The 23,357-nt window shown below is 44.7% G+C and overlaps 1 protein-coding gene across 1 annotated transcript; it reads left to right on the top strand.

Annotated features, from left to right (window-relative positions):
- The first annotated feature begins 14,910 nt into the window (after positions 1 to 14,910).
- Positions 14,911 to 16,624, top strand: LOC109734046 (uncharacterized). The gene is made up of 2 exons (XM_020293261.4): positions 14,911 to 15,459; positions 15,525 to 16,624. The coding sequence occupies exons 1-2, from the start codon at positions 14,964 to 14,966 to the stop codon at positions 16,370 to 16,372; spliced, it is 1,344 nt and encodes a 447-aa protein (XP_020148850.1). The 5' UTR covers positions 14,911 to 14,963; the 3' UTR covers positions 16,373 to 16,624.
- Positions 16,625 to 23,357: the final 6,733 nt, after the last annotated feature.

Here is a 23,357-nt window from a genome sequence, read left to right as displayed (position 1 = left end):
GATCGTGAAGACGTACGACTACATCAACCGCGTTGTGTTAAACGCTTCCGCTATCGGTCTACGAGGGTACGTGGACAACACTCTTCCCTCTCGTTGCTATGCATCACCATGATCTTGCGTGTGCGTAGGAATTTTTTTGAAATTACTACGTTCCCCAACAGTGGCATCCGAGCCAGGTTTTATGCGTTGATGTTATACGCACGAGTAGAACACAAGTGAGTTGTGGGCGATATAAGTCATACTGCTTACCAGCATGTCATATTTTGGTTCAGCGGTATTGTGAGATGAAGCGGCCCGGACCGACATTACGCGTACGCTTACGCGAGACTGGTTTCACCGTTGCGAGCACTCATTGCTTAAAGGTGACTGGCGGGTGTCTGTCTCTCTCACTTTAGTTGAACCAAGTGTGGCTACGCCCGGTCCTTGCGAAGGTTAAAACATCACCAACTTGACAAACTATCGTTGTGGTTTTGATGCGTAGGTAAGAACGGTTCTTGCTAAGCCCGTAGCAGCCACGTAAAACTTGCAACAACAAAGTAGAGGACGTCTAACTTGTTTTTGCAGGGCATGTTGTGATGTGATATGGTCAAGACATGATGCTATATTTTATTGTATGAGATGATCATGTTTTGTAACCGAGTTATCGGCAACTGGCAGGAGCCATATGGTTGTCGCTTTATTGTATGCAATGCAATCGCCATGTAATTGTTTTACTTTATCACTAAGCGGTAGCGATAGTCGTAAAAGCAATAGTTGGCGAGACGACAACGATGCTACGATGGAGATCAAGGTGTCGCGCCGGTGACGATGGTGATCATGACGGTGCTTCGGAGATGGAGATCACAAGCACAAGATGATCTTTTATGCATATCATATCACTTATATTGATTGCATGTGATGTTTATCTTTTATGCATCTTATTTTGCTTTGATTGACGGTAGCATTATAAGATGATCTCTCACTAAAATTTCAAGATAAAAGTGTTCTCCCTGAGTATGCACCGTTGCGAAAGTTCTTCGTGCTGAGACACCACGTGATGATCGGGTGTGATAGGCTCTACGTTCAAATACAACGGGTGCAAGCCAGTTTTGCACACGCAGAATACTCAGGTTAAACTTGACGAGCCTAGCATATGCAGATATGGCCTCAGAACACTGAGACCGAAAGGTCGAGCGTGAATCATATAGTAGATATGATCAACATAGTGATGTTCACCATTGAAAACTACTCCATTTCACGTGATGATCGGTTATGGTTTAGTTGATTTGGATCACGTAATCACTTAGATGATTAGAGGGATGTCTATCTAAGTGGGAGTTCTTAAGTAATATGATTAATTGAATTTAAATTTATCATGAACTTAGTCCTGATAGTATTTTGCAAATTATGTTGTAGATCAATAGCTCGAGTTGTTGCTTCCCAATGTTTATTTTTGATATGTTCCTAGAGAAAAATTATGTTGAAAGATGTTAGTAGCAAAGATGCGGATTGGATCCGTGATCTGAGGATTATCCTCATTGCTGCACAGAAAAATTATGTCCTTGATGCACCGCTAGGTGACAGACCTATTGCAGGAGCAGATGCAGACGTTATGAACGTTTGGCTAGCTCAATATGATGACTACTTGATAGTTTAGTGCACCATGCTTAACGTCTTAGAATCGGGACTTCAAAGATATTTTGAACGTCATGGACCATATGAGATGTTCCAGGAGTTGAAGTTAATATTTCAAGCAAATACCCGAGTTGAGAGATATGAAGTCTCCAACAAGTTCTATAGCTAAAAGATGGAGGAGAATAGCTCAAGCAGTGAGCATGTGCTCAGATTGTCTGGGTACTACAATCGCTTGAATCAAGTGGGAGTTAATCTTCTAGATAAAATAGTGATTGACAGAATTCTCTAGTCACCATCACCAAGTTAGTAGAACTTCGTGATGAACTATAGTATGCAAGGGATGACGAAAGTAATTCCCGAGCTCTTCGTGAGGCTGAAATCGACAAAGGTAGAAATCAAGAAAAACATCAAGTGTTGATGGTTGACGAGACCACTAGTTTCAAGAAAAGGGCAAAGGGAAGAAGGGGAACTTCAAGAAGAACGACAAGCAAGTTGCTGCTCAAGTGAAGAAGCCTAAGTCTGGTCCTAAGCCTGAGACTAAGTGCTTCTACTACAAAGGGACTGGTCACTGGAAGCGGAACTACCCCAACTATTTGGTGGATAAGAAGGATGGCAAAGTGAACAAAGGTATATTGGATATACATGTTATTGATGTGTACTTTACTAGTGTTTATAGCAACCCCTCGGTATTTGATACTGGTTCAGTTGCTAACAGTAGTAACTCGAAACGGGAGTTGCAGAATAAACGGAGACTAGTAAAAGGCGAGGTGACGATGTGTGTTGGAAGTAGTTCCAAGATTGATATGATCATCATCGCACACTCCCTATACTTTCGGGATTAGTGTTGAAACTAAATAAGTGTTATTTGGTGTTTGCGTTGAGCATGAATATGATTTGATCATGTTTATTGCAATACGGTTATTCATTTAAATTAGAGAATAATTGTTGTTCTGTTTACATGAATAAAACCTTCTATGGTCATACACCCAATAAAATGGTTTGTGGGATCTCGATCGTAGTGATACACATATTCATAATAATGAAGCCAAAAGATGCAAAGTTAATAATGATAGTGCAACTTATTTGTGGCACTGCCGTTTAGGTCATATTGGTGTAAAGCGCATGAAGAAACTCCATACTGATGGGATTTTGGAATCACTTGATGCTTGCGAACCGTGCCTCATGGGCAAGATGACTAAAACGTCGTTCTCCGGAACTATGGAGAGAGCAACAGATTTGTTGGAAATCATACATACAGATGTATGTGGTCCGATGAATATTGAGGCTCGTAGCAGGTATCATTATTTTCTGACCTTGACAGATGATTTGAGCAGATATGGGTATATCTACTTAATGAAACAGAAGTCTGAAACATTTGAAAAGTTCATATAATTTCAGAGTGAAGCGGAAAATCATCGTAACAAGAAAATAAAGTTTCTACGATCTGATCATGGAGAAGAGTATTTGAGTTACGAGTTTGGCCTTCAGTTAAAACAATGTGAAATAGTTTCACTACTCACGCCACCTGGAACACCACGGTGTAATGGTGCGTCCGAATATCGTAACCGTACTTTATTAGATATGGTGCGATATATGATGTCTCTTACCGATCTACCACTATCGTTTTGGGGTTATGCATTAGAGACAGCTGCATTCACGTTAAATAGGGTACCATCTAAATTCGTTGAGACGACATCTTATGAACTGTGGTTTGGCAAGAAACCAAAGTTATCGTTTCGTAAAATTTGGGGTTGCGATGCTTATGTGAAAAGGTTTCATCCTGATAAGCTCAAACCCAAATCGGAGAAATGTGTCTTCACAGGATACCCAAAGGAGACAGTTGGGTACACCTTCTATCACAGATACGAAGGCAAGACATTCGTTGCTAAGAATGGATCCTTTCTAGAGAAGGAGTTTCTCTCGAAAGAAGTGAGTGGGAGGAAAGTAGAACTTGATGAGGTAACTGTACCTGCTCCCTTATTGGAAATTAGTTCATCACAGAAATCTGTTCCTGTGACTCCTACACCAATTAGTGAGGAAGTTAATGATGATGATCATGTAACTTCAGATCAAGTTACTACCAAACCTCGTAGGTAAACCAGAGTAAGATCCACACCAGAGTGGTACGGTAATCCTGTTCTGGAGGTCATGTTATTTGACCATGACGAACCTACGAACTATGAGGAAGCGATGATGAGCCCAGATTCCGCGAAATGGCTTGAGGCCATGAAATCCGAGATGGGATCCATGTATGAGAACAAAGTATGGACTTTGGTTGACTTGCCCGATGATCGGCAAGCCATTGAAAATAAATGGATCTTCAAGAAGAAGACTGACGCTGACGGAAATGTTACTGTCTATAAAGCTCGACTTGTTGCGAAAAGGTTTCGACAAGTTAAAGGGATTGACTACGATGAGACCTTCTCACCTGTAGCGATGCTTAAGTTCGTCCGAATCATGTTAGCAATTGCCGCATTTTATGATTATGAAATTTGGCAAATGGATGTCAAAACTGCATTCCTGAATGGATTTCTGGAAGAAGAGTTGTATATGATGCAACCGGAAGGTTTTGTCGATCCAAAGGGAGCTAACAAAATATGCAAGCTCCAGCGATCCATCTATGGACTGGTGCAAACATCTCGGAGTTGGAATATACGCTTTGATAAGTTGATCAAAGGATATAGTTTTATACAGACTTGCGGTGAAGCCTTATTTACAAGAAAGTGAGTGGGAGCACTACAGCATTTCTGATAAGTATATGTGAATGACATATTGTTGATCGGAAATAATGTAGAATTATTCTGCAAAGCATAAAGGAGTGTTTGAAAGGAGTTTTTTCAAAGAAAGACCTCGGTGAAGCTGCTTACATATTGAGCATCAAGATCTATAGAGATAGATCAAGACGCTTGATAAGTTTTTTCAATGAGTACATACCTTAACAAGATTTTGAAGTAGTTCAAAATAGAACAGTCAAAGAAAGAGTTCTTGCCTGTGTTACAAGGTGTGAAATTGAGTAAGACTCAAAGCCCGACCACGGCAGAAGATATAAAGAGAATGAAAGTCATTCCCTATGCCTTGGCCGTAGGTTCTATAAAGTATGCCATGTTGTGTACCAGATCTATTGTATACCCTACACTAATTTTGGCAAGGGAGTACAATAGTGATCTAGGAGTAGATCACTGGACAGCGGTCAAAATTATCCTTAGTGGAATGAGGATATGTTTCTCGATTATGGAAGTGACAAAAGGTTCGTCGTAAAGGGTTACATCGATGCAAGTTTTGACACTAATCTAGATGACTCTAAGTCTCAGTCTAGATACATATTGAAAGTGGGAGCAATTAGCTAGAGTAGCTCCGTGCAGAGCATCGTGGACGTAGAAATTTGCAAAATACTTACGGATCTGAATGTGACAGACCCGTTGACTAAAATTATCTCACAATCAAAACATGATCACACCTTAGTACTCTTTGGGTGTTAATCACATAGCGATGTGAACTAGATTATTGACTCTAGTAAACCCTTTGGGTGTTGGTCACATGACAATGTGAACTATGGGTGTTAATCACATGGTGATGTGAATTATTGATGTTAAATCACATGGCGATGTGAACTAGATTATTGACTCTAGTGCAAGTGGGAGACTGAAGGAAATATGCCCTAGAGGCAATAATAAAGTTATTATTTATTTCCTTATATCATGATAAATGTTTATTATTCATGGTAGAATTGTATTAACCGGAAACATAATACATGTGTGAATACATAGACAAACAGAGTGTCACTAGTATGCCTCTACTTGACTAGCTCGTTGATCAAAGATGGTTAAGTTTCCTAGCCATTGACATGGGTTGTCATTTGATTAACGAGATCACATCATTAGGAGAATGATGTGATTGACTTGACCCATTCCGTTAGCTTAGCACTCGATCGTTTAGTATGTTGCTATTGCTTTCTTCATGACTTATACATGTTCCTATGACTATGAGATTATGCAACTCCCGTTTACCGGAGGAACACTTTGTGTGCTACCAAACGTCACAACGTAACTGGGTGATTATAAAGGTGCTCTACAGGTGTCTCCGAAGGTACTTGTTGGGTTGGCGTATTTTGAGATTAGGATTTGTCACTCCGATTGTCGGAGAGGTATCTCTGGGCCCACTCGGTAACACACATCACTATAAGCCTTGCAAGCATTGTAACTAATGAGTTAGTTGCGGGATGATGTATTACGGAACGAGTAAAGAGACTTGCCGGTAACGAGATTGAACTAGGTATTGAGATACCGACGATCGAATCTCGGGCAAGTAACATACCGATGACAAAGGGAACAACGTATGTTGTTATGCAGTTTGACCGATAAAGATCTTCGTAGAATATGTGGGAGCCAATATGAGCATCCAGGTTCCGCTATTGGTTATTGACCGGAGAGGTGTCTCGGTCATGTCTACATAGTTCTCGAACCCGTAGGGTCCGCACGCTTAACGTTACGATGACAGTTATATTATGAGTTTATATGTTTTGATGTACCGAAGGAGTTCGGAGTCCCGGATGAGATCAGGGACTTGACGAGGAGTCTCGAAATGGTCGAGACGTAAAGATCGATATATTGGACGACTATATTCGGATATCGGAAAGGTTCCGAGTGATTCGGGTATTTTTCGGAGTACCGGAGAGTTACGGGAATTCGTATTGGGCCTTAATGGGCCATACGGGAAAGGAGAGAAAGGCCCCAAAGGGTGGCCGCACCCCTCCCCATGGACTAGTCCGAATTGGACTAGGGAGGGGGCGCCCCCTTCCTTCTTTCTCCTTCTCCCTTCCCTTTTCCTACTCCTTGGCCGGCGGCCTCCCCCTTGCTCCTTTATATACGGGGGCAGGGGGGCACCCCATAGACACACAATTGATCATTGATCTCTTAGCCGTGTGCGGTGCCCCCCTTCACCATATTACACCTCGATAATATTGTAGCGGTGCTTAGGCGAAGCCCTGCGTCGGTAGAACATCAACATTGTCACCACGCCGTCGTGCTGACGAAACTCTCCCTCAACACTCGGCTGGATCGGAGTTCGAGGGACGTCATCGAGCTGAACGTGTGCTGAACTCGGAGGTGCCGTGCGTTTGGTACTTGATCGGTCGGATCGTGAAGACGTACGACTACATCAACCGCGTTGTGTTAAACGCTTCCGCTATCGGTCTACGAGGGTACGTGGACAACACTCTTCCCTCTCGTTGCTATGCATCACCATGATCTTGCGTGTGCGTAGGAAAGTTTTTGAAATTACTACGTTCCCCAACACCACCATCGTGGCCAGGGTGTGGGCCCCCTGTTGTATTTCTTCCGCTCAGTATGTTTTTATTATTTCCAAAAATAACTTTCGTGGAGTTTCAGGACTTTTGGAGTTGTGCAGAATAGGTCTCTAATATTTGCTCCTTTTCCAGCCCAGAATTCCAGCTGCCGGCATTGTCCCTCCTTATGTAAACCTTGTAAAATAAGAGAGAATAGGCATAAGTATTGTGACATAATGTGTAATAACAACCCATAATGCAATAAATATCGATATAAAAGAATGATGCAAAATGGACGTATCAAGACTCAATCCGATAAGATAACTTCAAAGGGAAAACTCAATCCATTACAAGAGAGTAGAGGGGGAGAAACATCATAAGATCCAACTATAATAGCAAAGCTCGCGATACATCAAGATCGTACCACCTCAAGAACACGAGAGAGAGAGAGAGAGAGAGAGAGAGAGAGAGAGAGATCAAACACATAGCTACTGGTACATACCCTCAGCTCCGAGGGTGAACTACTCCCTCCTCGTCATGGAGAGCGCCAGGATGATGAAGATGGCCACCGGTGAGGGATCCCCCTCCGGCAGGGTGCCGGAACAGGGTCCCGGTTGGTTTTTGGTGGCTACAGAGGCTTGCGGCAGCAGAACTCCCGATCTATTCTGTTCCCCGATGTTTTTAGGGTATATGGATATATATAGGCGAAAGAAGTCGGTAAGGGGAGCCACGAGGGGCCCATGAGGGTGCGGGGCACGCCCAGGGGGGGCAGGCGCGCCTCCCTGCCTCGTGGCCACCTCGAAGCTTCCCTGACTTCAACTCCAAGTCTCCTGGACCACGTTCGTTCCAAAAATCACGCTCCCGACGGTTTCATTCCGTTTGGACTCCATTTGATATTCCTTTTCTGCGAAACACTGAAACAAGGGAAAAACAGAAACTGGCATTGGGCTCTGGGTTAATAGGTTAGTCCCAACAATAATATAAAAGTGCATAGTAAAGCCCATTAAACATCCAAGATGGATAATATAATAGCATGAATACTCCATAAATTATAGAAAAGTTGGAGACGTATCAGTAGCAGCACCTCACTAGATAGTATAAACACTTTTAAGACAAACACTTCCCTTGATGACTCAAGCAAACGTCACCATAAGCAAGGATATCTTAATCATTTATATGTCATTTTAGAGTTTAGATTGAGCAATTTTTGGCACGAAGAGATAAGCACAAAGTATAAAACAACTTCCAAAATGCCGGATAATACATCTTTAAGAACGTACCAACAATAGGTTGTATGTCTGCAGCTCACTAATTAATTTCTGAATTCACAACTTGAACTACACACACAGCTAAAGGTGAGACGTATAATCAACCCAGTGTGATATGCAGATATGAAGAGTGGCATTAAGAACTCAAAGTTCGTGGACTTTTACAATCATTGTAGCTGGACAAGGAGAGGACCAATATAACTGCACCAGTTTGGATTAACTCCTAGATGTTTGAAGTTGCAACTGCAGCGAATAAATACATTACCTTCCATTACACCATCTAAACCAGATCTTTATGCAACACAATACACATTCTTGGTCAAAGTTACCCAAGATTGCACTCCTACTATTCCAACCAAGTACATATATGATATATCAGGACATGTCAGGATTAATGGATGAACTCCGTTGAACTATTTAAACCGGTGTAGTGATCCGACCTCAGACGGTCAAATCTCTGTGCATAAGTGTCATCCCTGGATCGGTAATGCTGACACACACAGTACTTGAAGGATTTATAACAGAGTGCAATCACACACCTATTACATCGAATGTCTCACAAGAGAACTTATTACAATAATATGGCTTAAGGCCATCTAAATAAGATAACTGCGGAAGCATCGAAGGTAAATGAGTCCATCAACTCCAACGGCATAGCTGAGTGCATGACAACGACCTACCTCACCTTACTCTTCATCTGAAAAGTCTGCAACATAATACGTTGCAGCCCGAAAACGGGTCAACACATGGAATATGCTGGCAAAATAACACTGTAGAGCAAAGAACAAGATAAATGAATATATGGCTGGTGGGGCTCTACGGTTATCATGTTTTTGCGAAAAGCCAGTTTTTCCCTATTGCAAAGGAATATGATTTTATTTTACTACATTGTTGGTTGAAAAACATTGAGAATGGTAAACCCCATCTCAATCCCAATTAAAAAGTAATTAACAACCCAACAAAATTAATTAAGAGTGTTGAGATCACATCTGTAATTCAAGAACCAGATACTCAAGATGTCCATAACCGGGACACGGCTAACCATGGTTAGTTTGTACACTGTGCAGAGGTTTGCGCACTTTTCCCCACAAGACTCGATCTCCTCCGCTGAATTTCTCGCACGGCATGATGTTTGAGAAACGGATGACCGAGACACAGTCTTTCTGAAGAGGTCCCCTTAACCGATAGATAGGCCGGTACACCTACAATCCCCTACATCTGCTAGCCCATCATGGAAAGGATTCCCACAACATACTCAACTATGCCAGAGCCCATAATGGCTTGTGGCTGCACACGGAAGTTTCTAGCATGAATAATCTTATGATCCCTTTGAGCCTGTGTGGCGAACCATAGGATGATCACACGGGTACCCCGGAATCTCCTAGGACAACACTAGGTTCCCCAGGTGTCCGCAAAACCAATCCACCCAGATGTGTATTAAAGTAGCCACCTTAAGTTAATCATTAATTAAAAACTCTCACATCTGTCATGGAATACACTCAACCAATCCACGTCTACGAGCATAGCATAGCAGTAATATCATAACATAGAAGTAACTCCCAAGGTTTGAATAAAAGGGCAATAGGTACTACCTCAACTACTACTTCCCAATACCCACATGTTCAGCAGATCCTACTCATGCAATGTTTGAGGGTTGAAACTAATGCATAAAACTGGGTAATAAAGGGATATGGTCAAAGTGTTACTTGCCTTGCTGACGATCTGCAAACCCTAGAGACTCGTAGTAGCACGCTTCGCACTCCGGAAATTCTATCGTAAACAAACAATAGCATACATAAGCACTCAAGCATATATGCGAAGGTAAAACTCAGATGAGATAGTCCAAACTGGAAGTTCAACTAAAGAGCTTCGATTTGCAAAAAGAATCAATCGAATCAGAGCTACAAAATTCAAACTACGATCAAAAAAATTTTGAATTCAAAACTGCTTGAAACCAAATTTTAAATTTTCAAAATCATATTCAAGTTGGTTAACTGGAAAGAGGGGTTCGAGACGAAGATTTTGGCGTTGGTTTCACTGGATTTGGACGAACGGTTAAAAAGTTGCGAGGGATTTAAGATCAGGGGCTAATCTGCGATAAAAATACTCACGGATCGGTCCCTGGCCGAAAATAAAATAAAAGAAAAAGACTAACGGACGAACGTTCGTTATCAGAGTCGAATGAATGAACGCGTTCGCGAACAGAGGCGTTCGGGCGAACGTTCGCTAATTAGTGAAACCGAAAAAACCCGATCTAACCGATCCAACGAAAACCAGAAAAAAATCGGGCGACGGCGACGGTTTTTACCGGTTCTTCGAAAAAGACCGGCGGCGGCGAGATCCGGCGAGACGGGGCTCCGGTGAGGCTGCGGCTCGGCGGGGTGGGGCGACGGCACCGCGGGCAGGCGGGGGCGCGGTGCTGCTGCTGTTGCTGCGTGGGGCGGCGGCGGCGACTTGGGAAGGAGAGGGGGCCGGGGCCAGGCCTTATAAAGAGGGAGGCGAGGCGGCGGCGGCGTGGCTTGGGCGAGGGGGCACCGGCCTCGGGAGGCGTGCCCGAGCTGGACACGGCTGGCGGCGGCAGGGCTGTTCCCGCGCGGGGAAAGCGGCGGCGGCCCGGCTCGGCTGGGCCCTTGGCCCAGTCGGGCGAAACGTTTTTTTAAATAAATTCCGCCGAGAACAATTTTCACCGTCTAAATAAAATATTTAGAACAAAGTGAACATTTTTCTGGCCTAAAATGCAATTTTAAAAATACAAATTTTTCTAATTCAAATAAATCTCGAATAAAAACCAAATAAAATATTTATTTGATTTTAAAAAATTTCCTCCAATATTTCTCTCTTTTTGAAGAAGCCATATTATCTTCTGTCTTTTATTTTGCTATTTGAAATATTCGGAGAGAAAAATTATTAAAACCAAAATGTTCCTCGTTTTTCAAATTTGAGAAAAATTCAAATATGAAAATTATGAAATCCCCAACTCTCTCCGTGGGTCCTTGAGTTGCTTAAGATTTCTAGGATCACAACAAAAAATGCAAATAAAATATGATATGCATATGACGACCAATGTATAACATCCAAATTGAAAATTGGGATGTTACAACCAGTCCTTATGCAACACAATACATGAACTAAGTTACCCAAGGCTACAGTGATGCCATTCCAAGCCTCTACTGATTAGTTGCTCAGAATCATATCGTAAGCACAATAAAAAGGTGGGTATTTTGTACCCGCTATGAAGATCCTCATGTCGACTCTTCAGCAAGATTAGAGCATCTCCAGCAGTAAGCGCCCCTAGGACATTTTTGGACAGTAAATAGCGCTGCTTGGGCGGGGGGGAGGTGCTAATTTCGGCGTGGGGGCGCCGGTTCTCAGCGTGGAGGGCAGAGGGGTGGTGTCGGTAGAGGGCGGATCTGGTGCTGGCTCACCGATAGAGCTGACCCACGCGACCTTTTCCTTCCGACGGAGCACCCAATCGCACCCCGGTGCGCTGGGTTCAGCCTGGGAACGCCGGATGTATTTTCCTAAAGGATGTGGCTAGGGAGCGCCCGTGCGTCCGTCTGCGCCATCGAGCAGACCTACCCAAATAGGAAATTATAGCTTTTCTGTACCGTCGGTCTCATCTAGCTGTCTTGTTTTGGAAAAAGTTGTCCTCTTTCCCCGTGACGCTCGTCTAACAAATCAGCCAAGATTCGTGTCTCACGTGCATTTAATTGAGGTTCCAAAAAAATTAAAAAGCTATAACTTTTGATTCGAAGGTCGGAATTCAGATTTGTTTTGACTGTTGGGTTCCTCACGACGAGTTCTTCAAAACTAGATCCCATCAGTATGTTTTGATGAATTTTTTGTGGGCAACTTTGGGTGGAATGGAGGCAACTTTAGTGCTATAGGGAAGCAACTTCTTATTTTTTTTGCCTAGTATAACTTCCTGTTAGGTCAATTTGTGTAAAAACAAGAGAATCACACAAAACATGAGGCGCCTTAGTGCTACATACAAGCAACTTCACTACACTATGTGTACTTGTAAATCTTGCTAACTTTATCCCAAGATGCCTATCATGGTTGCTCAGTTGCCTATTATTGATTATTAGTTGCCTACGATTGATGCTAAGTTGCCTACAAATACTATGAAATTTCCTAACATTGATGCCAAGTTGCTTATCAATGATGCTCAGTTGCCTACAGTTGATGCTCAGTTGCCTACAAATACTATGTGATTGCCTAACATTGATGCCCAATTGCCTATCATTGATGACCAGTTGTCTATGGTTGATGCCTAGTTGCCTAAAAATACGATGAAATTGCCTAACATTCATGTCTATTTGCCTACCATTAGTGACCAGTTGCCTATGATTGGTGCTCAATTGCCTACAAATAATATGAAATTACCTAAGACTGTTGCCCAATTGCTTGTTATTGGTAATTAGTTGCCTATCATTGCTGCTTAGTTGCATAACTTTACGAATTAGTTGCCTACTAATATTGGGAAGTTTCTCATCGTTCTTTTTCTAAGTTGCCTATTCGTGATGCTCTGTTGCCTGCCATTTCTATTTCAGTTGCCAAGAATACATTGAAAAAGTGGTCCATCAATGTTGGCAAGTTGCCTATCTATGAAACTAAGTTGCTTACCATACCAAAAAGTGTTGCATGAAACTAAGGATGATGTTAAGCTACTCACTAGTCATTGTTAGGGAACGTAGTAATTTAAAAAAAATCCTACGCACACGCAAGATCATGGTGATGCATAGCAACAAGAGGGGAGAGTGTTGTCCACGTACCCTCGTAGAACGAAAGCGGAAGCGTTATGACAACGCGGTTGATGTAGTCGTACGTCTTCACGATCAACCGATCCTAGTACTGAATGTACAGCACCTCTGCGATCTGCACACGTTCAGCTCGGTGACGTCCCACGAACTCACGATCCAGTAGAGCTTCGAGGGAGAGCTTCGTCAGCACGACGGCGTGATGATGGTGATGATGAAGCTACTGGCGCAGGGCTTCGCCTAAGCACTACGACGATATGACCGAGGTGGATTATGGTCGAGGGGGGCACCGCACACGGCTATGAGATCAATGATCAACTTGTGTGTCTATGGGGTGCCTCCCTCCAGCGTATATAAAGGAGTGGAGCAGGGGAGGGGCTGACCCTCTCTATGGCGCGCCCTAGGGGAGTCCTACTCCCACCGGGAGTAGGATTCCCCCCTTCCCTAGTTGGAGTAGGAGAGGAAGGGAAGGAGGAGTAGGAGAGAAGGAAAGGGGGGCCGCCGCCCCCCAAACCTATTCCAATTCGGCCTCCTGCCCAAGGGGGCGCACCAGCCCCTTGTGGGCTGGCGTGCTTCCTTCTTATGGCCCATAAGGCCCATAACTTCTCCCGGGGGGTTCCGGTAACCTCCCGGTACTCTGAAAAAATGCCCGAACCACTCGGAACCTTTCCGATGTCCGAATATAGCCTTCCAATATACCGATCTTTACGTCTCGACCATTTCAAGACTGCTCGTCATGTCCGTGATCTTATCCGGGACTACGAACAACCTTCGGTACATCAAATCACATAAACTCATAATACCGATCGTCACGAAACGTTAAGCGTGCGGACCCTACGGGTTCGAGAACTATGTAGACATGACCGAGACACGTCTCCGGTCAATAACTAATAGCGGAACCTGGATGCTCATATTGGCTCCTACATATTCTACGAAGATCTTTATCGGTCAAACCGCATAACAACATACGTTGTTCCCTTTGTCATCGGTATGTTACTTGCCCGAGATTCGATCGTCGGTATCTCAATACCTAGTTCAATCTCGTTACCGGCAAGTCTCTTTACTCGTTCCATAATGCATCATCCCGCAACTAAATCATTAGTCACATTGCTTGCAAGGCTTATAGTGATGTGCATTACCGAGAGGGCCCAGAGATACCTCTCCGACAATCGGAGTGACAAATCCTAATCGGGATGAGGCTAGATTTGGCGCCGGGACGGCGCGCCAGATTTCCCATCTCCCGCCATCCTCCCTCGCCCTCGCGTCGCACCCGCCCGTGCGACCTCGCACCGCACTCAGCCTGGCTCGCAAGAAACTGTCGATCCGAGCGTTTCCAGCGAGCCAGGCTCTGGGCTGCTTTGAGAAGTGTGCGATGCAGGGCCAACAGTGAAACCAGGCAACCAAACAAGCTTCTTCCTTCCCGCGCGGGCTTGGTTGGGCTCGATGCGGGCAACAAAACACGCCCTATGTGATTTCGGAAATGATGCTGCTCTTCGGCGAGAACCATAGCACCGAAGGGCCGCAACTCAATCTGGTTGCACCAACGCAACGGAAGGCTGCATCGTGTAAGTTGAGAATGAAGACGACACTATCCCCATCTCTACCAAAGGGCTATGTGAATTTCCCACGTGCTTTCTGTTTTGCCGAGAATATTTCACCCCGGGTGTCTTTTGCCTTTTTTTTTGAGTGGGGGGCGTCTTTTGTCTGAAAATATCTACCCTCACATCCAAACAAGGCCTGACGATTGGAAGGCGGCGCATCACCACACTAGGGGCAACGACTGTTGCTTTAAGATTTGTATTGCCAGGTGTCGCATGCGGGAGAAGGTCGCACGATTGGTTGTGCACGATCTGGTCGTACAGGAAAAAAAATCAAACAGAGGAATTGAGAATAGGTTACTTTGAGATTCGGATTGCCATGTGTCATCCGCTGGAGGTGGTCTCACGACGGGGGCGTACGACCAAGGTCTTATAGGATTTTTTTCTCCCAGGCATCCACTTCACTTGGCTTTCGACGGGAAGACGGGGTTGACCATCGATGGCCACCGCGACGGCGACGGCAGCCTTCGTGGTCCTGCTCCCACACAGCCGACACTCAGCTAGCCACCCCTCTTCTATCTCTACCGCCGGCGCCGGCACCCGCACCACTCTTGTCCACCACCGCGGCCACGCTGCACGCCGGCGCCTCCCGCTCCGGCTCCCTCGAGCCCGAGCCCTGCTGCCCCACGGCCTCCCTCTGGTCCCGGCCTCCGACCACTGGGGCAACTGGACGGTCCTCCTGTCCGCGGCCGCGCTGGGCGTCTGGTCCGAGAAAAGCACCCGCGCCGGCAAGGCGCTGAGCGGCGCGCTGGTGAGCGTGCTGCTCGGCCTGGCCGCCACCACGGCCGGGCTCGTCGCCGCCGACGCCCCCGCCTACCGCGTGGTGCTGGAGTACCTGCTCCCGCTGGCCGTGCCGCTGCTCCTCTTCCGCGCCGACCTCCGCCGCGTGGTCCGCTCCGCCGGCGCCCTCCTCCTCGCATTCCTCCTCGGATCTGGTACGCGCGCTTCATCGATCTGCAGTTCCACTACTCAGCTAGCTAAAGATTCTTGGAAATGGCAGTGGCGACGACGGTGGGCACGGTGGTGGCGTTCGCGCTGGTGCCGATGCGGTCGCTGGGGCCGGACAACTGGAAGATCGCGGCGGCCCTCATGGGCCGGCACATCGGAGGAGCCGTCAACTACGTGGCCGTCGCGGAGGCCCTGCAGGTGACCCCGTCGGTGCTGGCCGCAGGGCTGGCCGCCGACAACGTCATCTGCGCGCTCTACTTCACCACGCTATTCGCGCTGGCCGCCAAGATCCCCGCTGAGGAGACGGCGCACCCCAAAGGGGGAGTCAACGCCAACGGCGAGCCCACTCCGGCTGCCGGCGGCGGCGACAGGCTGCCGGTCCTGGAGAGCGCAACGGCGCTGGCCGTGTCGCTCGCGATATGCAGAGCAGGCAGGCACATGACGGCCCTGCTGGGCGTACAGGGCGGCAGCCTCCCCTGCATCACGGCAATCGTGGTGGCGCTGGCGACGCTGTTCCCCTTGCACGTCGGCAAGCTCGCCCCCGCCGGCGAGGCCATGGCCGTGATCCTGATGCAGGTGTTCTTCGCCGTGGTGGGGGCCAGCGGGAGCATCCGCGACGTCATCCACACGGCGCCCGGCATCTTCGCGTTCTCGTTGGTGCAGATCGCCGTGCACCTGTTGGTGATCTTGGGCGCTGGGAAGCTGCTGGGGTTGGAGGAGAAGCTGCTGCTCATCGCGTCCAACGCCAACGTCGGCGGGCCGACCACCGCCTGCGGCATGGCCACCACCAAGGGCTGGAGCTCCCTGGTCGTCCCCGGGATCCTCGCCGGCATATTCGGCATTGCAATCGCCACCTTCCTCGGCAGCGGTTTCGGCATGTTTGTCCTCAAGCGCATGTGACGCAATGCGCTTGCACTTGATGGAAAGAAGAGAATCAACCTGTAGTAGAGCCTGGTTTCATGGGCCTTGTTCAGTCGTGTTGTCACTGAGACTGAAGTGAGTTCATGTTCTGATGGTAGGAATGGTTTCAACTGGTAAAAAAATAGGTTCAGAAACACTCTTCCAAGCCTACAAACAATGGTAGGATGCACTGCACTGTATGTAATGTATGTATGGTCATGGAATTGCCAACTGAATCAATCATTTGCTATATGGGAAGTTTGTAAGTCGCTTTCTACAATATGTACTATGCGAATATCAACTGATGGCTACATTGCACCTTCTCCTTAATTAATGGAATGGCAAGTCGTTTGCCTCGTTTCAGAAAACCTAAAGTTACTTAACACAGACAGACAGACAGACAGCAAGTATGAGCCTACGAACGATGAGGAGCAACTCAGCGATCTCCCCATGTTCGTGAAAGAATGTTCTTGTTTTTCCTTGGAAAAACCAACGCCGACCAACCAGGACAAGCAAGCAAAGGAGCGGAGGGCGCGCTGCCGCACGTGAAGATAGTAGAGGCTGTCTTTTGGCCTCTGCTTCAGCCACCGCCGCCACGGCCGGGGCCGGAGCCCCCGGCTTCGTCGTGCTGTGGGATGAACCCAGGAGCCAGCGTGCTGTCCCCATAGTCAATGAGACGCAGCAGGTATTGTAGTTAACATGGCACCCGCAAGGTTTGGGTATGGGTACAATATTACATGCCCATACCCGCAGCTGTCTCAAAATTTGTCGCCCGTATCCATACCTGTACCCGCACCCTGGGTTTTAAACCGTTCACATACCCGTACGGGTAAAAATATTCAACTAGGTGTATACTTGAGTATTTACATCTCAGCATTTTGACACATATTGACAACATTTCAGTAGATACATACAACATTTCAGCACAAATATACAATATTTCAGCACATATATAACATTTCAGAACATCTTACATTCTTAAGAAGTTGCTCCTTACTTCTACCAATTCTCTCAACATGCACGTTGTCCACATCAGCTTCATGCCATGTCACCAATTTCCACAACGGCATGCATTTTGTTTGCAGCCGTTAAGACATGCAACCTTCCAGCTCAGCTTCCTTTACTTCGGTCTACGGTCTGGGCCGCCATATCTTCCACGCAAATGATGAAAAAAGAAACGGATGGTTCTTAATATTCCCACTATCTCATGGCCCTTCAACTTTTCCATGTACGTTTCTGAAAGAAAAAACTTCTACATGCAAAGAGCAACCCAAGAGGCGTTGAGAAATTGTTTTCACCTTTAAATACCTCATTATTAGACCACAAATGTTGCATGCCCGTCGTTCCCATTCTTCTCACACAACGTCTTCCTAAATAGCAATGATTCATTGTTGAGGTCAGTTTCTCCATAAAAGACTGGAGATGATGGAGACGGAGACACCGACGAGGGAGCGAGGCATTGCATGCATGTCTTCCACCATACCGGCCAAGTTGGATGTCTTACACTACTGATTATGTTGCCGACGCCATGAAGCGTGGGGTGAAACCATGAAGCGCTCAATCTAGGCCATCCGTCTCTGCCTTCTACCAAAGCATCATATGCAACACAACAGGTCGCTCACACATGACTCCCTCGTCGCTTGATTTCTTTCCTTCAAGTACATGTCTGATTTCTATCCCCTACACGAGCAGGTCACCATGCTGTGCCAGACCCGTTACGATGCCCAGTTGGCCTTCACATGCATATGCATGCTGCATCTACTCCTTGCAGTGTATGCTGACACCGCTGCGTGGCTGCACATCCAGTTGCTGTGGGGAGAAAGAGCCTACAAGTCTATACTATTTTCAGCACAAACGTCAGAATTTTCTTTGCAACCCGGATGCTAGATACTCCCTCCGTTCCTAAATATAAGTTTTTGTAGAGATTGCACTATGAACCATATACGGATGTATATAGATGCATTTTAAATGTAGATTCATTCATTTTGCTCCGTATATAGTCCATCTAGTGGAATCTCTACAAAGACTTATATTTAGGAACTGAGGAAGTAGTAGATATACTTGCGGCACTATATAAAGTTGAGTGTAGTCACGTGCCCAAGAAATATTAAAGCAAAGAATTCATTCAAGGTGCGAACGGAGCAATTTCATGCTCTGATGGTCATGTTGTTTCATTTATTTCCCTTCTCTGATTAATAATACATTTTATTTACATAAATTATGTGCTAATATTTTTACATTAGCAGAACATCAGTTTGGATTGCTTTCGCTGCCATTGAGATGAACAAAATACTTTTGATGATCCAATGAATACGAAGATCATGTACAAGTTTGGTCACAAGCTTATCATACAGAGAAGGATGGCGTTAGAGTTAGATTATATATGCACCATCGTCTCATGTTGTCTTTCTTTCTTTTTTCTTTTCTTATTAAAGTGCCCTTCTACTTTGACCTCTTTGTCACACTAGCATCCCGCTGCAACGCGCGAGGTATTATCTAGTTTATACAACATTTTAGCACAAATATAACATTTCAACATATTTATACAACATTTCAGCACATTTATACATCATTTCACCATATGTACACATCATTTCAGCACATTATTATGGGTGCTTTGAGGTTCGTGCTATGCGGGCCAAACAGTAGACATATGCATCCAAACAGCCATTTTCATTCTGCGCGGGTCTGGCCCGACCTAATGCAGTCTACCAAACACGCCCTTGAGGGATGGAGGCTGGAGTAGGAGATCGGGAGGAGAACACCTACCACTGCCCAAAGACTTCCCTCCTCTAGAATCCTCTCGAAACAGGCTTTCATCCCGCTTTATATATAAAACAACAACCGACAAAGTACATGGCCGAACAATACAAGGTCACGAGGTAGCCCTCATACAATGTCGTTCCCTGGATAATCGAACCACGTAGGACACACGCGACTACTCCTCTAGAATCCTAAGGAGGAGTAACCTCTCATTTGGAATTGCATTGTCAAAGACAATGGTATTATGATGTTTCCATAGCTCCCATAAAGTTAGACGTGTTAGGACAAGTAGGTCTTTCCCCACTCAGTCCAAGAACGATCGAGGTGCACCACTGCAATAGCTAATCCGCCGGGCCAGGGGGCTGAATACCCAGACCCCAAGCTGGCATGATCATGCCAAACAGACCGCGAGAAAGGGCACTCCACAATCAAATGATCCATCGTCTCCTGGCTTTGATCACATAGTGGGCACAAGTCTTGACGAGGTAGACCTCGGCGCGCCAGACGATCAGACATCCAACACATGTTCTAAAGAGCCAGCCACAAGAAGACCTTGCAGTTTAGCGGAGCCCTAGACTCCCAAGTGAAAGTGGCAGCCAGATCGTGTCATCGTCCCACAAACTTGGTCGCGTAAGCTGACCGTGCCGAGAACTCACCAGATGGTTCCCGAACCCAGTGCATTTCCACTAGAGCTTGTCGCTCCCGTCAATATCTTTATTAATTGCTTTGATCTTCGCGATGATTACAAGCCTATACTAGGTGCAACTAGTCTAATCCTATTTGGTGATCACATAGAAACCTAGATGGACATGTACTTGTATACATGCACTGCAGCGAACATGGACACAAGTTGTTGAGATTGGGATAAACCATGGAGATGGCATAAATAAAACACAATTTCATGGGTTTTGCAAAGGCAAAATAAGGAACAGTTGTGATGGCATATGGTATAACACTATTTCATGGTTTTTGCATGCATCTTCTTAAGGCTGCTATTTTCGCTAGGTCATCCCGGCATCATTGCTGTTTTTTTTTATTGTTTGGATTGATATGTTTTTATGCATTCTTGTATTTCTCTTTTTATATTATGCATCTTCACCATAGTCCTTGAACAACCGCTTGCTCTAACAGAGAAATGCTAATGATATTCTCATCTAAAACATCTGGCCACACAGAGCACATTTGAACACTTGTGATTTGTTTGCATGCTGCAGCGAAATTAATTTTTATGCATCATAGTTTTTGGTTGATGGAGCTGGTATGCGTTTGCATTTGGTCCGCCATCCTTTAGTAGGGTTTGTTTGCATTTGGTTTGCTATCCTTTTGTAATGCTTTCTTGAGCTACTTTTTATGTATGCCCAGTGTATATAATCTTTGGCCTTTCAAGGATATGGTTCTTTTTGGTTACATGCTCTTGAGTGAGTTAAAACATATCCAAACTTTATCAAAAGGCAAAAGAACTTTCCTATGATCGTAATTATGATCATGCCCATGAGAAAGCAAAATAAGCATCTTTTGGGTCCAATTTGTTCAGTTTATGTCTTCTGGATCAAGCATAGCAACTTGGCAAGTATATTTCATGAATCCCCAATGTTTTCTAGGCTACGCAGTACTAGATAACTACATAGTATCATTTCATCTAAATGAACGAGTGGATAAATTTGTACCTAGTATATCAACTTGTTTTTTCATCTAAGTGTAGCTGCCAAGATTCGAGTAAGTATTTTCATATCTCAGTGTTAGTCTCTTGTATATAAAGTCATCATGGCTCACTAAGTTATTCCCTTTTTCTACGAAAGTGCCCTTCTGCTCCCGAGCTCAAATGAGCTTGGTGAACAGTAAAATCGAAAAAAGTCAAAAAATTAAAAAAATCCAATTTTTTTGGAGAAACATTGACAAAAGTTCTAAGTGCTTGCAAAAAATCATCATGGAATCACATTCCTGTAAGGCTTGGCAAAAAAAAACAAATTCAGTGCTCCAAAATGCTTTTGAAAATAGCATTTTGAGAGTACCGACTTTGTTTTTTTGCCACGCCTTCTAGGAATGTGATTTCATGACGAATTGTTTCAAGGACTTAAAACTTTTGTCAATGCTTGAATTTTTTTGAATTTTTTTGATTTTACTGTTCACCCGAGCTCATTTGAGCTTGTGAGCAGAAACTCTGCGTCCTTTTTTCAGCTCTATCCCTACTAAAAGAAACATATGCAAGTGCATGCCGTGAAGAAGTTTTGGAACACACTATCTAAAATGATACAGTGTTTCTTTTCTTCCCAGTGACTACAAAATGGTACCGCCATCTTGCGCGTAGGACCCGCAAACACTCGTTCCCAAGATTCGTACGCCTACGAGCATATTGACATATCATCTTATATGTGCAGATTGTGAAGGAACCTAGTGCCTCTGCACCTGCAAGTCATCTTGTGTTTGAACTTCATAGATGATATATGCACGCGCCCACATATAAACTGAAAGTTGTTATATAACTACTCCCTCCATTCCATAATATAAGAGTGTTTTTGACGTGTCAAAAACGCTGTTATATTATGGAACGGAGGGAGTAGCTTATATGTGTCTTGCAGACCCAATTATGTAAATTATCCGTAATACAATGAGGTACCAAACACCTTTTTTTTGAGAGAGTGAAAAGGTATCAATCACATATGTATATTCGCCTGTCAATGGCTTTCCTAGGTGAAAACGCCTGCCTAGCTCTAGTGCATAGGAAATGACTTGCTACCATTTCGGAAATTTGAGAGAGAAAAAGTTATCAATCACGTATGTATATTCGCCTGTCAATGGCTTTCCTAGGTGAAAACGCCTGCCTAGCTCTAGTGCATAGGAAATGACTTGCTACCATTTCGGAAATTTGAGAGAGAAAAGGTATCAATCACGTATGTATATTCGCCTGTCAATGGCTTTCCTAGGTGAAAACGCCTGCCTAGCTCTAGTGCGTAGGAATGACTTGCCACCATTTCCTACGATGTTTCGTCTGATCTTTGATGACAACGCGTATTTTCCACCAGGCCGTCCTATCTATGCAAACCGTAGATAAAATGATTTATGTGTCTTTACCTCGGCTCACCGTAAAGGGTTTTGCTAACCCATTCCATTCTAAAAGCGTCTCTAGCCCTTCCCAAGCTTTAATCCCCTAAAAGGAATTTTGTTTTTTTAGGGGAAGAAGTTTTATTTGAGGAATTAACCCCTACCTAGCACTTCCCCAAAATCTATGATCCCTCAAAAATTTAAGGAGAATCGGCAGAGTGTCGACCGAACAGTTTTGCAGACAGAGACGACAAGGCGGGCCGCTACATAATTAAAATAAACCAAAACACAATAGTAAATGACAAACGAGTATACATCCACTTCCCAATGAAACAAACCATAGCATAATCAAAATAACATAATATGTTTATTTATTTATTTTCTCATTCAAGAATGACATTTTTATCTTGGAATATACTCCATACATAGTATAAACTCAGTATCCTATAGTATTGTTTTACTCCTTGAAGCAAACCGTACAGTTGCAATTGTGTACATCACAATGAACGTCCTTGTAATAAGCACCACCCCGTTCTTTCACTATGGAACATCAGGTCCACTTGCAAAGGATTTTGGTGCAGAAGATCAGCCCATTGTCACCATCCTCGACACAGCGCTCTATGGCAAACATAAGCACAACATTACTGTGAAGGCTATATATGTGCTTGTAAAACAAGTGTAAAATCGTAGCATGTGCAACAAAATTTGCACGTCTGTCTAAATGAAACTAGTCATCTCCTTTTTCTACTAGTCATCTCCAACTCAACAACATCTACTTGAGACGGAGGATAACAAAAGAAAAGAAAAAAACACACACACGTGCCGAAGTTGGATTTCCAAGCAACAGGAGCAGCAAAACGAAACAAACACCCATAGCCCGTGCATCCATTACAAACACTAACATAACATTACCTCTTTTCTTGTTGTAAATCTCTCTTGTGCGTGGGTAGGAAACAATCCCGTATATTATGTGAATGATGCATGGAGCATATTTTTTTTTGCGGAAAACAATTGTATTACTCAAATAACAATGTCTTTACAATCATCAAGGGATATACCCAAGACCTCCTCTAGTCCAGACCCCAGCCAGGTCATAGTTCGCCCCTCAACTCGAGCAAACCTAGCCAAACTGTCACTAGCTTTATTCTGGACTCTCACAATATGAGTAATACAAGTTTGT

The sequence above is a fragment of the Aegilops tauschii genome, chromosome 5 (genome assembly GCF_002575655.3).
Source record: "Aegilops tauschii subsp. strangulata cultivar AL8/78 chromosome 5, Aet v6.0, whole genome shotgun sequence".
Lineage (NCBI taxonomy): Eukaryota > Viridiplantae > Streptophyta > Magnoliopsida > Poales > Poaceae > Aegilops > Aegilops tauschii.
Note: the sequence above shows the minus strand (reverse complement) of the source record. Positions and strands in the feature narration are given on the sequence as shown.

Bases quoted from the DNA above. Each gene is read 5' to 3' on its own strand.
- LOC109734046 (XM_020293261.4), top strand. From the start codon at position 14,964: ATGGCCACCGCGACGGCGACGGCAGCCTTCGTGGTCCTGCTCCCACAC. The intron at 15,460-15,524 runs GTACGCGCGCTT...TGGAAATGGCAG, and splicing joins CGCATTCCTCCTCGGATCTG to TGGCGACGACGGTGGGCACG.